The sequence below is a fragment of the Drosophila kikkawai genome, chromosome 3R, assembly GCF_030179895.1.
Source record: "Drosophila kikkawai strain 14028-0561.14 chromosome 3R, DkikHiC1v2, whole genome shotgun sequence".
Taxonomy (NCBI): domain Eukaryota; kingdom Metazoa; phylum Arthropoda; class Insecta; order Diptera; family Drosophilidae; genus Drosophila; species Drosophila kikkawai.
In genome coordinates this window covers 10827998-10845696 of record NC_091731.1, presented here as the reverse complement: position 1 = coordinate 10845696, position 17699 = coordinate 10827998, and the positions used below count along the sequence as shown (strand labels likewise).

The 17699-nt window shown below is 44.1% G+C and overlaps 1 protein-coding gene across 1 annotated transcript; it reads right to left on the bottom strand.

Moving 5' to 3' along the window:
• Positions 1-146: 146 nt before the first annotated feature.
• Positions 147-17696, bottom strand: LOC138928716 (uncharacterized). The gene is made up of 3 exons (XM_070286227.1): positions 17544-17696; positions 614-1283; positions 147-519 (listed from the first exon to the last, which is right to left on the bottom strand). The coding sequence occupies exons 1-3, from the start codon at positions 17694-17696 to the stop codon at positions 413-415; spliced, it is 930 nt and encodes a 309-aa protein (XP_070142328.1). The 3' UTR covers positions 147-412.
• Between the last annotated feature and the right edge of the window lie 3 nt (positions 17697-17699).

The following is a 17699-nucleotide window of genomic DNA, read 5'->3' as shown; positions in this document are numbered from 1 at the left end:
CTTTCCATCAATTTACAATTAATTGAATTCTGTTTCAGTAATTATGAGTAAGTAACCAATTGTTAATCATTTTATTGAAATTCTGCTTTTTGCACAGTTGATGAAACTAATTTCCGAACAATTGAAGGCACAGACCAAAGTTGTTAGCTTTTCTTCTTCATTTCTTTTCCACTTTGATTCACAGTTGTAGGTGTCCGCCTGGGAAAACCGCATAGGAAACCGTCCGCAGGCAGGACAACGACAGCTTGACAACAAATCTCCGCTGAGTTAATTTGCCAGCCTAATGTCATTTCCCAGGGAATTCAGGGACCCAATCACAGAACGTAAGGCGATTAGGCAGTGTCCTCCCACCCACAGCCCCTTTTCGAATTGGGTTCAACTGAATAGATCTGCGTTCGCTGTTGTTATTTGGTTATTTTCTGAAGAGGGATCCCCTACACTTCGATTTCGACCAATTTAATAAATAGTTACTTGGCAAGAAAATATTTTTAAAAGAATTTAAGAGTGAGATATTCACATCTGTAAACGGTTGATAATTGTTAGAAATGAGCAAGCGTTTGCATTTCCTTTACAAATTCTTTTTCATTTTTTTCCCTGTGTATGAAGCACTCACCGCTGCCGCTGTCGTAGGATCTGGTGGTGGAGCCACTGGTATTGGAGCGTTTTATCTCGCGTCGACCCATGTTGTCTGCGGTTTGCTGTGGTTCCTCCGGGCTCCTGGGCTGCTTTGGTAGCTGCTGTTGGTGGTGGTAGTGTCGGGGGGAATCTCTGGACACGTGGCACGTGGCAAGGAGCGCACAGGCAGTGGAGGCAGCCGCTTTGGCAACCGCCGAGCTGTAGTTACCAGCAACGGTGGAGCTGTGCTGCTGGGGCTGCTGGAATTGATGGTGGCAGTTCAGCGACGGCGTAGAGGCTGTAGTGCGACCACTGTTGGCCAACAACGCCTGGCCAGAAGCTGTGGGCGGGAACTCAAAGTAGTTGACCTGCAGCTGATTGCCGAGCAAATTGATGGCCGGTTTCGTGGCCAAACCGCTCGAGTTCTCCGCTAGCTGGTGGCTGGTGTGACTGGAGCTACTGCTGCGCCTGTGCTGGTGGTGCTGGTGATGATGCGGATGCGGATGCTGGGAGTGGGGCGGAGTGCTACTGCTGCTGCAGCTGGCCGGGTTCACTTGGTGCGGTGTGGGCGGCGGCGGGGGGCAGGCGTTGTTGATGCTGCTGCTGCTGGTGGAGGATGATTTGCGCAGTGACGATGGTCTCAACCCTTTGACAGGGTACAATGGGTACTATCGTCCGGCAACGCGTACCCAATCGCGGCGGTCACTGTTGTACCAAATGCCTACAAGAAAAGAGAATAATAAAGGGTATATAGAAGTTTATACAAATTTCTTTGATAAATATTTAATTGGAATACTATTAAATTGGGTTATCAATAATTTCTTTGAAATAACTTCTGTGGATTGTTTGGAACTCTTCGTCGTAGATATGACGGAAAAAAGCCTCAAACAATGTAAATTCCAAAAAATTGTGATACAAAATACAAAGATATAAGATACAAAGTCATCAAAATACCTTAAAATATGTATATAAATCTCCCCATAAATAAATTCTAAAAACCCTTAGAGATATTCCATTTTTCTTTGATTTAATATCTTGTCCTTAAATTCATTTTAGTAACCCATTTTTTTGGCTGTGCAGAAACGAGACAATATACAACAGTTGCGGACAACTTGGCTGTGTAATCGTTATTGTAGCCCATCGATAAGCGGACATTAACTGCATGCCACACACACACACAGAGGACACTCGCACGCACACTGGTTGGATTAAGGGCAAAGTGCACTTAAAGCCAACTCCAGTGGCGACGCGTGTCCTGCATGACAACGCAGATTGCGCATACGCCCCGTTAATGTCCGCCATTAGCAACGCCATTTGGGACAGCACGGCCATCGTCGTCGGCCAGCGTCAATTTTGCCAAATATTTGGCACATGAAATCATTTTGCGCTAATAAAATTTAACGCCCCTTGGGCGGTCCATTGATTTCCTGTAAAACGCCGGACCGCAAAAACTGGCCACACACTCCGAAAGTGCCCGCCTTGCCGCCCGCCCACAATAACCGCATTGTAATCGCCCCTAATGGTTCGGCATTAAGATTTACACAGAAAAACCATTAATATCTATGCTCAAGGATTACCCCGGATCGCCAATCAAAATTGATTAAGTCGCCGGAACAATTGAAAGTTTAATGAGGCGAGGGCCTTTAGGGGGTCTTCCCAGAAAAACTAATTGGGCCAAGACAATACCTTTGTTTGCGGAGCCAGAAAATGAACCCTTACAGGGATACTAGTCCCCCGGAATTGCAATTTATATGGAATGCATTTTTCTGCTCACAAATCGGGGAGCAGTCAATGCAATAAGGCCACGACAGGGGCAATAGAAATCAATGCATATTGAATTATGTGCAGATATTCGCAAGGCAAATGCGTTTGCCATTCATTGCCTTTGCCTGGCTGCAGCTCAACAGGTCGCACAGCCCGGCAACCAGGCAACCGAAGGTAAAATCAATTGATTAACTGGGGAAGCATCAAATCGAATCAGCGAGAGGTCGTGTGGGAAAGTCTGTCCAAGAGCAACCCATGCAAATGGAATTGCAACTGCAGTAAACTTGTTTGACGGACGCACTATTAAATTATGGCCAGCCTGCCGCCAGTCTCTGTCTCGATCTGGGTCCCAGTTCCAGTCCCAGGTGGCAAATCAGCACGCAGCAAACCGGAAGACGACGCTCACACAAAGGCGGCCCAACTTGACTGCGCGAAATGCAATTTAACTTAATGGAAGCTTCTCCGGAAGCCACCACCTAGCACCACCACCTTCTTTTCCTGCTGAGAGATGGTCAGCACCAGCTGGCGGTTCAGTGTCAGTGTTTGTCAGCGCCGACACAAAGCAGATCCTTGGGCCAGGACAATTGCTGTCGCCGTCTGCTCATTTGCCACTCTTAAGAGCTGCGTTTTTAGGCAGCTCGAACTTTTAGCTGCTAGCCGCATTTCCTTCATTATATCAGTCAAAGGTCATTATATAATGGCTTTCTCCAATTAATTTTTTGGGACAATTAAAGCTTTCCTGGTAATTTATGGCATAATACTACAATTGTCAATTTTCACGGTAAAATTCAAGACTTATCAAGCTTCCTGGTTAGAGATAGATATCTATAATTACACAGTAATAGTATCCAAGTATCTAAGCTACTCAACCTGCCATTGTACAGAACAACTCATTAGTTATCGAACCAGAATGTCACACAATTGGTGATGTTTAATTGATTTATCTTAAAGCCAAATATTCCTTTTTGCGTATTTATTTAGCTTAATTTACTTAGGAAAATATTATTTGGTTTGGCATCACGTTCGTTACGTATTCAGCTCGACGGTCAGAGAGGTTCGCCTTTCAGGGAAAAGCTCCTTCTTCCACATGTTGCGTGTAATCGGTCTCGATGCGAATTACCATAATACGACACCAGAAAGGACACATAAAAGGCACACACACACACACACACACTCACAGACAGACCCGAGGATATCCGTGCCAGTTCGAATGAATCTCAGTTTGCGCTCGGCCAACTGGAGCGTAGACAAGGAGCCGTTCGAGTTCTTTTCCATCGGAGGACGGATTAAAGCGTCAAATTGTTAGACAAGTTCTTGGTCCTCTTTTTGTTCGGGCGTAGATAGATCAAAGCCGCTGCATATATGCATACATACTCCCTTGTATATATGTATATATGTTATATGGTATGGTACACAAGTCCGCCAGCGAGCACGTGTATGTATTGTGCACCGACGTGGCTTAAGCCCACATCCTCGACAATGCCTTTTAATCAATTCCCCCAGTCGCTCCGCTCCGCCATCAATAAACGAAAGGCAGCCCAGCCCCAGCCCGGAAAATGTGAGTTTCCCTTCTCGACGGCCGGCGCGTGCTTGCCTTTTATTTTCGCCAGTCGGCATTTTTCTTTTTGCGAGTCGGGGATATGTCAATTTTTCTAATGAGTTTGCAGAAATAAATAAATAAATCTCGGACCTAACATTTTAAAGTCCATTTAAAATAGAAAGTGCACAGTAAGCTTGTTGCTCAAGTTAATCTATTTAAAGTTAATAACCATATTAGGCAAAATACAGAATCCCGTCTTTAACGATCGGATTATGCATATGAATCTTGGGCCAAGATACGTGAAAGAGCTGCAATTGTAAACTTTGTCATCATTAAATTTTAAAGCCTTTCTCAGAAGTTTTAACGATGTGGCTTTTAATTTTTTAAGTGAGTTTAAGCAAACTCATATAAACTTGAATTAAGCCTTAAATTGAATTTAAAATGCCATTTTATATTCGACCATCGTGTTTTGGAGCTCTCTTTGCCATTTATTCTAGTGAGTTGGCAGAAATAAATAAACTATGCCGACATTTAATTTTAAAGCCCTTTTAGTCGGCTCTCGCTTATGGAGCACACTGTATGCCTGGCTGACCACAGACCACACACACACACACTGAGACACTCTGACACGGAGCACCCGGAAGCCGTGCATTAAATTTGGTGGCTGCAAGTCCTCGGCTCATAATCACAGGCAGGCAGGCGGCCGCCCACCTGCGAAAATGGAATTTAATTTGCTAATACGCTTCGTTGAGTGGCAACGGGAGCTGGCTGGGGCCTCCTGAATGGAGGTAGTCAGGTGAGACAGGCAGCCTATGATGGGTTTTTCGGGCTGCCATTTTTTGTTGCGCCTGCGGCAGAAATTGTTGAAAATACTTTGCAAATCGTTGCTCCATCTACTCATGCCCGTCGCCACTTATCCCCGCTCCCCGCTCCCGGTCCATGGACCAGACTCCAGTCATTCTCGGCTAAAACTTGGCTTTTACATAGTTGGGCTGGCAGAGAGCTGGTCTGGGCGCTCACATAGTTAAGCCAATGTAAACTTTTTTAATTTGCAATAATAATAAAAAATTCCGTTTTTGGCTGAGACTCAGGCAGCCAAAGAATTTCCAAAGCCACGTCCGTGTCCCAGTACCGAATAATTCAACAAGTTTTATGCGCCACCATCGTCATCATCGCCCTCGTCCCCGTCCTCGCCCCCGTCCTTGCCCTTGCCCTTGTCCCAGTGCTCATCCGCACCCACATCAACATCCACATGCACGTCCACATCGCTTCAAAAATATTTGTGGTTGCTGTCTGTGTTTTACAGCAGCTCGCACACATGAGCGACAGGCTGAACGGGGCGGAGCGCTTAATCCCCGGCCAGCCGCGTAGTTTAAAAACCCATTTTGATTTATGGATGGCCGTGGTGGAGGCATTCAAACACCTGTTCGAAATTTATTAGACTCCGAGCGCACTATAAACAGTGTTCAGCGAGCTGCGAGGCGACAGCTCCCAGCCTGATGATGTATTCACTGGTTGGCGGAACTGCCAATTGGCGATAGCAAAATCAAATCAATAATACCACGAACTCAATCAACTGCAAGTCAGAGGCAGCGGATTGGAAAGGAGGTGGGCGTGGGAGTTTGGAAATCGGAAGAGCCAACTGCTGGCTAAACAAATAGTTGCATTGCCCAAGTCAGGAGCTTGACCCGGTTCGATCGCTCGATAATCTGGCAAATGTTTTCGACTGGTCCATTAGTCCTCCGTCAGCCGGAGGCAATCAACGAGCTGGGGCTTGGCGATGGATTTGGCTTGGCTCCGGCTCCAAAGCTTAAAGTGACATCAACGGAGGCAGGAGCGCGCTCCAACGGGGGTCCAATGAAATGCAGCTCTCTGCCAGGCAGCCTCAAATGCTCATATTATGTTCGAGGAAACTTTGCATCTTGTCTAAAGTATTTATGGAATTTCCCATTCCAGTTCGGCTATGTCCCAGCCAGACAATCGAAAGTCTAGGCACTGAGAGAATATATTTTCTTATTTTAAATCTCACAAACTCGATGCTTTTGAATATATAAAATAAAAGCTGGGAATTTATTTAAATATATTTCTACAAATAAATGTTAAGCGAGTGGCTTGACTTAATGTAAAATAAATCTGTACTCAACTAAATGTCCATCATAAAAGATCTTCCCTGCAAGTGTATAATCACCCAGTTCAAAACTCCTGAAAAATATTTATGAATTTCTTTTAATTGAATAAATTCCGGGCCAATCGCATACTCTAAAAAGTATTTCCCCGCTTGAATGCCTTAGTTTTTATAACCCATTTTACCAGTGCACCTGTTGTCGGCGCTGTCATTGGCCTGCTCGTTTAGCCCAAAATCGATTACGGCGCCGGAAAAGGGATAGCTCCGAGCGCAGGATGAAGAGGACGAGGAGCTGGGCCATTTAAGTGGGACGGGTGCAAACGCGATGCTAAGCGAAAGTGGCAACATGTGGCCAGGTGACAGGGGGACGTGCCGGGTTTGGCCCGAAGCGACGCTCTTTTTTCCCCACGGTATTTGTAGCTACAAAGGGCCGCTTGATTGAACGAGTGTCCTGCTGCCCGGGCACCTGAAGCACTGCTGATAAGCGGCGGTTTGGACACGCGACCTGCAGAAGCTTCACTGCTTGTACTGTGCGTGTTGTCGCACCCGGAAAAAGTTGGAGCTTTTTGCACACCTGCGGCCACTGACAACTGCATCTGCGGATGCTCCAGCGGGACAGGTGGAGAGACTGGGATAGCCTGTTTGGGTGTCACTCCGCCGGCTGTTTGTGTAAGCCGCATACGCAAACATAAACGCAGAAAAAAAAGGCTCCTCCTCCGCCACTGACCCCTGTAAATAAAGCCTGTTGCGAAACAGCAGCAGCAGCAAAAGTTGGCCGCGGGAAATGGCTGGCAAGTGGTGAGAGTTTAATTAAAACTTAATGAAATGAAGAGCAATACTTTCATTGGCCATTTGCATATGCGAGAGATGTTTTCGCACTTTTTTTGAGTCTGCAAACATGTCGAGCTCGCAGCTTTGCCCTGTTGGTTTAGTGTCGGGCTTAACCAAATTAAATAATGCCGCTGGCATGGCCATGCAAACAGCATGTTGTGGGGGCGGAAAGCGTCCGAGAAGTGGTTAAGCTGGCGGCAGTTTTAAAGCCTCGAATAATGACAGTGTTAAAATATCAACGTTCATTTGCAAAAGTTGATTGTGCAATAGATTAACTTGCCGCAAACCGAACTACATCGCACCGCCACGCCCCCGCCTGCTGGGCAAACAAGTTAATTGAATTTACAAATTGTGTTTTCAATGCAACAACTGAACGTTGCTGAGAACCGCAACCTGATTCTGCGAGTGGCTCCTGGGGCTGAGATCTGATTGAGTTATGGAGGGTAGTCAGTGTTTGTTCAAAGTAAATTGTACAATTTATATTTACGATCTGATGAAGTTCAAAGCCCTGACAGACGTTCATCAAAAATGCTCCAGAATGTTCCAATTTCACGGGAAATGTCTGCATAAGCGAGATAGGAATCCACCCGTGAATCCACCCAGAATCACATTCCCCAGCATGTACAAGTGTGTGTATCTTAAATTCAGGTTTTTCTCACCGCTTTTATATTCGTTATAAACCCCGCTGCTCCGTACGACTCTGCAGTTAAGCAGTTTAAAGTCGTTTGCTGCCAGGTGAAGACGAATCAAATTTCACGCTCGATTTACGCATTCAGCAGCAGCGTGAATTATTCAACGGGATAAGGGCACCGAGCTCAGGAGCTGCGCGTGTGAGTTAATTACTCCCCGAATCGCATATATCCCCCATATATATCTATATATATATACTGCGAACTGCCTTTCAGCCTCGCTTTCTGCCTCGGTTGGCCATGCCGGCACTTTCAACTGCTATTCGGCGGACCTCGAACCCTCCCTGCATTAACTTCATTATCACTGCACAGCGATTTTAGCATACCTGCCCCGGTTCTTTAGCCGCCCTCCTCAAACATAAAATATAATGCGTTGGCCCCTTTTTTGTGCGCTCTGCCTTGGCTCCCCTCCGCACCTCGCTTCCGAGTTGTCCCTGGGAAAACAGCTTTGGAAAATTTGCACGTCATACGCACACAAGGCTTCCGAGGAGCCGAGGGGCTGGGGACTGAGGAGCGGGGCTAACTGACAACCCTTTTTCCCCAGCAGCGTTTTATGTGCATTTTAAGCGAGTGGAGCGGAGCAAAGTTGTACGTTTTACGATGTGTTTTCAACAGTTGGTACGTGACTTTTCACTGAGCGGCGCAGTTGGTGCCTCAGATTTTTGGGCCAGTGTCGAGAGTTCGGCTGCCAGCGGATAGGGTCAGTCAACAGTTGGCCAACGAGGGTGGGGGTGGGTGTGCTGCACTCCTATTAATTGCATGTGTGTTCGAAGTCAGCTTTGACATGAACATGGCAGTTGGCATTGGCAGAGGAGAGACAGGGTTCGGGTGTGGAGTATCGGGAGTTTGTGGCTATATTCGTAATTGGTTTTGCGTTAAATGTCTAAACTGTGTGCGGCACGCACCACAGTTCCTAAAATCCTGCCGCAAGCACACTGCAACAAAGGAAAATCTTTGAATAAATTAGCCCAATCATGTTATATCTAAGAACGAGAACACTATAAAATATTGTTACATTCTTTTATCCATTCTCTCACAGATCCTCTAGAAAAAGGGAACAGGTACTCGTTATCTTTAATTTAGCATAGTAAAACTATTTTAAAATTTGAACTCATTTTCTTTAGTGCACTCCACATACCCAAACTGCCGCCTATTTCCGCACACACATCGCTTCGTTATCGTTCTCATTGCATTATGGTCGACAGGCAAAAATTGACCCACTTGCGCAGGCGGAAGAGGCGGGACGAGGGACCGGGGTATGCAGGAACGGAGTAAAATGCACCACAACGTAAATCCACTTTCGGTGGCAAAGCGTGTAATTAGCCTTCGCCCGAGTGGCAAACGAGAACCAATTACAATTTCTATTTGCCGGCTATAAATCAGAGCCGGACCGGACCGAGAGAGGAAAAAATATAAAACCGAAATCCAAACCAGAAACGAGGCGGCCAAAAGTGAGCCATGGAGCACTCCAAGGATAACAAAATGTCACCAAAAGAATCACAGAACAAGACCTAAAAAAAGCAAAACAAAAAGAAATTAAGGCGAACAAATGGCAAGCGTTGCAAAAACTGGAAATTGCCCGCAAATGTATGCTATGAAAAATTTTCATTTCGAAACCGTCCTGAAAAAAGGACCAAGAACAATGGAAACTGAAACGGAATTGCAATGTGCACTCACTCTCTCGCAGTGTGTGAGTGTGCGGGCATTCTGTGTATGTGTGCGAGTGCAGTTAACGGTTTTGAGTGTGGCCAGCGAAAAGCGGAAAAAAATTCTGAAAAGTCCCCCCATTAAAGACAAGCCGATGGAAATGGATGCTTTCTGTACTTTACTTGCGAGTCCTTTTCGCGGGATCTGACAAATGGCGGAAGGGAGAGGCGAGGAAGGGACACGGGAGTGAGAGAGAGTGTGGCAAAAAGTATCAACTGGCAGCAACCGTGTCATTCCATCCTTACACTAGTGCCCGGTGTGTGTGTGTGTGTGTGTGAGAGTATAAACTCGAAAAGCAACTTTCGCCTGAAAATGTCGCCATGGAGAAGATATGGAATTGATGTAACTAAACCGCTGCAATGCAAAGAATTTCCCCATAAGCCGCTGGCTTACAGCGCTTTCAATTTGATTAGGATTGTGAAGAAACAAAGGCATGCCTCTAGAAGCAAATTTGATATAGAGTAGCTTAAGGATATATGGTGTGAATATTTTTTTGAAAAGACATAAAAAAAAAAGAAAAGACATTAAATATTTGTAGTAAATTAAATTAAATCAAAGGTTTAATTACCTAGATTAAGGCTATAAATTTAATGAATTCTTAAAAAAGTGAAATTAAAATACAACATGAAAATCCTGATTGTTGCAACGAGTTCGGCATCAATCTAAACGTATACTTTTCTTTCTAAATTTTTAGTTCATTTTGTTTGTTTGTTTTCCCACATTTTAAAAATTTATCAGCTTTAATTCAGTAAATATCTAGGAAATTATCTTTATAGTTCCTTTAAAGGGAAGTAATTTTAAACTGATCTTAAAATGTAAAAAATATAAAGTGCTTATGCAGCATATAAACAATAGTTTAAAATTTATTTATTATACTATATATTGTTTTAATAATTAATTTGAAATATATAAACATCATTTAATTGAATATTGTTTAAACAAAATAAAAGTTTCTTCTTCTTTTGGGAAAAATATATCTGTAATTTGTAATAGTAACTAGTTTATACCTTTTAAATGTAATATGTTTTAGTGGTTTTAAAGAATAATCTTCGAAAGCACTTAACATGTTAAATGTTTTCCTTTCCTTTCTATATTTTTCAAGTCCAACCAAAAGTTTTTACAGATATTGTCACAATCGCTGCTATTTTCCCTTCCCTCATTGTATGGGCAAGTCGAGCTGAGTGCTTCATCCGCCAAGGAGCCACCTCACAAAAAAAAAACTGGAACCTTTAGCCGCTTTTGCAGACTATTTACACACGACCGTCCCTACGCATAAGTGTGTGTGTTTGTCCTTTGGTTTTTCTTACACTCCCCTTACCTACCTCCCCACACACATGCTCTGCGAGTGTTTGCTTGCAAAACTTCACAATTTGATTCGGCAAGGCGGGAGTGGGGTGCGAGGGGAAAAGAGAAACGATTTTTATTTTCAATTTTCTTTGTCGAACACATGACAAAGTGCCATCAACAAGCGAGCGATGCGATGCGACGCGTTAAGGGAGCAGCGAGTGCGAGTGGTGGGGTTATGGGGCGTGGCATTTGCCTGTTGAAATATTGCAACCGCTGCCAATAAGCGAAGAAAGGATAACAAAAATTGAGCGATGTGTCTGTGGCAGCCACGGCTACAAGTCTAATAAGGACAACATGAATGATACGTATTGTAGACATCCATCGGCACACAGATGTGTCCCCATGTCCTTATGCGAATGTGTGTGGGCCCGATACTTGTATTGATAAAATGACAAATATGGCTTCCATCGTATTTTACTTGCGGATTGCCATCGCAGCTGGGGCTTGAAATGCGATGAGAGCCGCCGGAGGAAGTGGTTTGATTGCCACCTCGCCAGTTGCACCTCACTTCCTGTTCCGCCGGCCCAGCTCCCTACATATTCCCACAGTGAACATACATATATTGACTGTCAGTTTTGGGCAATGGGTTGCCTAACGGTGACAAAATGTCCACAATTTATCTTAGACTTGAGATGGTTTTGTAATTTAAGTTCAGTAGGTAAGTTAAATATTTGAAAGTAGGACTACATTACTATATAAAGAAAAAAAGTTCTTTAAACACATATAAATATTTCTGCTACAAGCTAATAAACTAAATTTAAGACTGTTGAAAAAGGTACTGATTTAATAAGAGAATAGTTATTTTAATAATTAAAATATTTTCTTAGTATTACAACTCATCAGTATTATAAATACACGCCAAAAGGTCTGCACAACTCTCTATATCCATTTCTCTTTTTCTCTGTTTTCCTTACTCATTTCCCCTGGCAAGCTGATCAAATAAATGATGAACGAAAATGATGGCTTAAAGTGTGAATTAAACATACAAGCAAAGCTCATTGCCATGCTGTTGCTGCTGCATAATTTGAATATTCGCGGCCATTTTTTTGTATTGTCTCATATCCCCACTTGCCCTGACCATTTGCAGCCCCTTTTCCCAGCCACCATCCCTACACCCATCCCCATCCGCGTTCGCATTCCCTTTCCAGCGTCATTACAGCTTGTAAGTGCTCATTAACATAAGCCGCTGATGTCGTTGTGCACATTGTTGCCATTCCGGTTGCTCCATGGACTTTTGTTTGCCTTTTTGCGAGTGCCCAGGACTCGAGACTCGGGACTCGGGACTACGGACTACGGACTCCGGTCTACGGACTTTGGACTCACGCTGATTGTCGCATTTAAATTAATTTTAATAAAACGACAAAAAGCAAGAATCAAGCAAATTATAGAATCAAAAGACATTGGCCCATAAAAGTAAACAGGCCAGGCAGGCATCGGGGCAACGGTGGGGCGGGTGGATATGCCCAAAGCCCCGAATATAAAAGTTAAATTAAAAAATAATATCCAGCGAGCACAGCGGCATTGAAAACGTCGAGCGGAGAAAGCGAACAAAAATGCGAATTACACATAAAAAGCCGCAATTGAGTTTTTGGACTTGTCCTCTCGCCCCACCCCGCCGCAACGACCGGAAAAGCAGGGGGGGAAATCGAGGGAGCAGGCGGGAAAACAAGGGACCGCTGCCACTGCCGAGTGGGTAACTTCACATAAATATATGCGTAAATCTCGACGAATTTCATGCGACTGACGATTCGAATGGGCGTGGTGCGGGCACAGAAAGAAAATTTAGATCAACCTTAATTACAAATTATAAAAAAATATGTAAATAATATATCGTTTGACCCATCATACCGTATTATTTTAATATATATATATTTAATATTTACTCCACGCAATCGTGTCCAATGACTTTTTGTTTCAGTGTATTCAGCAAACAGCGAAATGTGAATCCAAATGAGCAGCGCAGGAAAATAAAGGCAGAAGTGAAGCGAAAGAAAAAGCGACAAAGGCTCTGGCGAAAAGCGGAAAGAAAAGCGTCTCTCGTAAAATTTTCAACACACAAACACACACACACACACGTGAAGTTCTGCTGCACAGCTGATGGTGAAAGGGGGTAGCAGGGTGTGAAAGTGTCTTAAGGCAACCGCTGCATTGTTTCATTAACTCCGTCCGGAATGTGTGTGTCCTCCATTTCGCCTCCGCCCCTTCTCCGTTGCGCTTCCTGCCAACATTTTATGGCCCCTTTTTTTAAACCGAGATCATTGAACGCTTAACCACACCGGAATAAATTCAGCGGGTCCTTTACGTGTCATTTCAAAAATGATTTCAAACCGCAGCATAAAACCGAAACCTGCAGCTGATTGACGGAGCATAACTGTATAATTGTATTTATAATTCAAAATTAAAACCACACTCACAAGTAAAATCTATCAAATTAATTATAAAGAATACCAGATAATTATAAAGAACTGAATAAAATGGGAAATATTTATAAATAATAAGGGAAATATTATCAAATAATTATGATTTTGCAATCTGTAACAAAATCTTTACTATTCCTATCGTATAATGTATTTTAAGATAATATATTCTATGTAAAATTTTTGCACATTCTTAAATTGAAAATAATTTACCTAGATAAAGCCGGATATAATCCCCGAAATGAGGTCATAATCTTGCTCGCAGTGCACCTTGTTAACCCCTGACATTTTGTGTTGATTTACACCCAGCAAAACCCGCCTACCGTCTGCTCCTTCGAGCAGACAAATAAAAATCTAATTTGCCAGCCAGATTTTTGGTGGGAGTCGTGCGCCTCTCGCGCCTTGAGGTGCCAAGACTTCCATTTTTTTATTTCAAGTCAACTTTTTCTTCGAGTACATTTCGGCTAAGCTGTCGCATTTTGGGTTGATTTACTCATCACCCGCTTAGGCGAGAGTCCCGTAAAGCTCCGTAAAATGAGGAAATAAGTTGTAATTGTGAAATCTTTATCTCTTCATCAAGATAGTAAAAAGCTACGGCTAATTAGTGAGCAGAAACCCTAGAGGTTCGCTGCGACTCATCCTAATGAACTTTGCCAATTTACTTCTTGCCTTCTTGCAGCTCTCGGCGCCGTATAATTTTGCTTTCAATGGGAAATCATCGGGACAAGGACGATTCCCGTGCTAGCCGCCGCCGGTCCACCCAACCCCCAAGCGATCCTCATTTTCATGCACAATTACCGCACGAAGGCGAGTTTTCAAGGCCGCTTTTAGCACGTAAATTAATGTTGTTTCGCGATGTTTGTTGCCGTTTCTGTTGCTGTTGCTCAACTCAACTTTTGTTTAGAGTTTTTGCAGGCGGCCAAGGAAAACTTTTCTCGTTTTTCCACGCCGCAGTAAGAGCGTTTTCTCTTTCCCCTCGCCGTTGGCTGAGTGGCAAGTACACAGAAGTGTTGCCGTGTGTGTTTTTTTCCAGTTTGTGTGTGTTTTGTGCAGTCATCAACACCCGTGTACACGGGCGCAGCGGAGAGTAAATAGAAAGGACATTAAGTGGCGTTAAACAGACGCTCGTGCAACAGCCGCAACATGTGAAGTGTGCCACCAGCGGGGACACTGGCGGAGGAGGAGAAGCCCTATGAAAGCGGTACGATTGAAAAACACTTTTATTAGCCCGACACTTGATTCAAATCGCTTTCGATTTTTAGAAGAAGTACTTGAACTCATCTAAAATACGTAAGCAAATATTAAACACTATTTCAAGTTCTGTCAACTAAATAACTCTATTCATAAATATAAATAACACTTCCCATATTAAACATTATCTATTCCATTTTGGGGATATTTTCGCTGTATAAAAAATGCATAACCAACATGATTTTGAATGTGATTTTGTTCAGGTGCACTTACTTATCATTTTATGCCGCTGAGCGGTGCGCGAATCCCAATGTTAGGATTATTCCGACTAGCTCTGCTGGGGTACGCGAGGAACCGCTTTTGACTTGGGCCGCACTCGAATTGAAAACTCGCGAATAGGTTAGCAGGGGTATAATTCTGTAGATTCAGACACTAACTTTAAGGATCTGCTACGGCAAATTCACACTGCTTTTGCTGCTACTGATGCTGCTGCTGCTGCTGCTAGTACTCCTTCTGCTGCTGCTGCTGCTCGTTGCGTTTTTAGCTGCGATTTTGCCGCGTTTTCACCCAAGGACCCAACCAGACGAGGACTGTCGATGAACTGTGCGTCCAGCAGCTGTTGCTGCCCGGTGTTATACGGGCCATAGCACAGTTGGCGGGAAATCCCGAGGCACAGTGGGTCGTCATCAGCTAATTCACGCACACACGGCGTATGCGCAATGTCGGAAGCGAGAGAGAGCGCAGGACGAATGCTCACGCAGCGGCGGAGCAACAATTTGTTGACGAGCCGGGACAAGCACACGAGTGTCGGGGCCGACGGACGAGACGGGACAGTTTGCTATTTGTTATACGACAGACAGGCAGCGTTGTCCTGTCCACAGGCAAGGAATAAGACCGGAAGCAAAAAGTCAGCGCGATAAGCAAACCTGAGGGTGGGGGAAGGCACCGCTCCCTCTTACAGCTGCACATTCCGGCTGTCGTTTATTGGGAATGCGAAGGGCGACACAGCAAGGACGAACTAACTCACCTTTCCCCTCGCCACCCACTAAACGGAACGAAACAAAACTGAATTTCCCTCTGGCTGGCGCTGCCTTTCCTTCGACATTAGCATAATCGCCGGGTAGCGCCGTGGAAATTGAGTTGAAGCTGCTTTCTGCTGCGCCAGAAACTTACTCCGGGCCACACGCGGCGTATGCGCAATGTGCGGCAACTGTTGCTCGGCCGTCCTTCTCACCGCTAGAGGCAGCACCCCAAGCCCCCGCGTCCCCGCTCCCCAAGGACTTAATAAATATGCATGAGCAGGCCAAGGGGTTTTCAAATTAAATTTACTCAAATTGCGGTTGACGGGACTGCTGCGAGGTCAAGAATTTGCATGCAAATATTTTTGGCATTTCCTTTGCCCGAAATTTATTTGTTTTTTGCATTTATTATGGGCATAAGCACAAAAAACGACGCAAATTAAGACGCCAGCGCCGTGATGCGTGCCCGGAAAGTGTTAAATTGCCAAATGAACTTAAGTGAAATGAGTGCGATGGACTGGAGTCAGGGACTTGGACAGGAACAGGAACAGGGACGGGGACTGGGCCAGGGCCTGGGGAATTGGAGCAGCTTTAATTCTGGTCTTTCCGCTTGGCTCCGAATTGCCGCACAGAATTCACGGGGCCTGTGAGGGGGTTTGCCCGAGCAAACATGAACGAAAAAACATGAAACGTGCCCTGCCTGCTAAGGACATTCATTACGCAAGCAATGAAGCTGCCTGGTGGTCCTTTTCCCTTTGCTCCCTTTTCTCGTTTTCCCTGGCCCATAGCCCCTAGCCCCTAGCCCCTAGCCCCTAGCCTACACGCCCCTGGGTGGGTGAGCGGGCGTGGCATGCCTCCTATTGAATTATTCCAGTTTTATTTCTCGCCATTTGGCTTGGCACACAAGCGAAGGCTTCTCTGGTAGCTGACTTCTTGCTCTCGGCCGGGTTGTTGAACCACAAGCACACAAACAACAGCCGACACACGCAGCGAAAGACACCCGGGGAACACACCTGTTGATTGGACCTTTCAGGTTGTTTCAGCCAAAGCCGAAGGCAGCGGCAACAAGGCGATTTCCTTTCAGCTTATGTGGGCTCAATTTTGTAGTCGAGCCGGCTCCTTCTAATGGCCATGGGATATTGAATCGATTGACGTTGCCAAAGGAAAATGGGAAGGCGGAGGTGGAGACTGACGGCGGAGACGGAGGCAGAGGTGGGTGGAATGAGGACCCAGACTGAACTGAGGCTGCGGGAAAAGTCATTTGGCTTAAGCAACCGCAGCTGGGTGGGAGGAACTTCCTTGTTTGTCCTAGTGTCGACAACAATTGATTTCAAAATATTAATTAACCGGATAAACCAATTGAGGCTTCCGTAAAAGGCCCAGCAAGTGGCAGGTGAAGTGCTAATAAAACAGAAGGACTCGTTCCAATAAAAGGATTCGGCACTTTAGCAGAGGTCATACAATATTATATACAAGACTACGTATTATTGGCTTAGAAAAAAGGATTTTTATTCTGAAAACATAAAGATTTTAGAAATTCTCTGCCTCGTTGGTAACGCTATTTATAGCTTGTTCTTATACAGAATCCAGTTTTGAATTGAAAACGGAATACCCTCAACAAGGCAAAGCCATGGGTTTAAAAACAAAAAGACTGTGCCAAGAATATTTTTAGAAAGAAGGAAAAATACAAATGTTAATAAAGAAACAAACAAATAAATAACGAGTAACTATATTTCTCATAACTCAAAAACAATACAAGGCTAAAAGAAAAAGGTAAAAGCAAGTTAGACTGGTTCGAAACAAAAATTATCGCATTTATCACAATTTATTTTAATAATATGGAAAATCCCAAGCTAAAAGACACTTGATCTTAGCAATTTAAAAAAGAATAGGTAAATAAATAAAAATATTTTTTTGATAATACAAAAATGAAACAAGAAAGGAAGCTATCTTCGGCACGACGAAGCTTGTATACCCTTGCAGATTGCAATTGGATTATTAGGAGTCGATTCATTCTGGTCAAATTAATAGACAAAAATTTTAAAATTAATATAATTAAAAAAACTATATTTTATATTTAAATTTATAATGTAAGTAAAATTTATTTGCGCCCAATGCTATGTAGATATGTGAAATAAATTAAAGACGTTTGGTTTTCAAAATCTACGTTTTATTTTCCCAGTGTAAAGTAAGCAGTTCGTAAGCCGTTTGACCAAGCAGTTCGGAGTAAGCTGTTCTTTTTAGCGTTGTCGGTAAGGCAGTGTCCAAGCAACTAGTGCTGCCAGACGAGAAACCAACATTGCCAGACTTTTCGTGTACTAGATCTGGTACTTTTGGTCGCTCGTTCACTTGAAGTCTGGCAATGTTGACGATCTGGCAACGCTGGTCGACCAGCGTTGCCAGACTTCCCAGACCAAAAGTACCAGATGCCAATTTCCACAGTGATGTCATTGC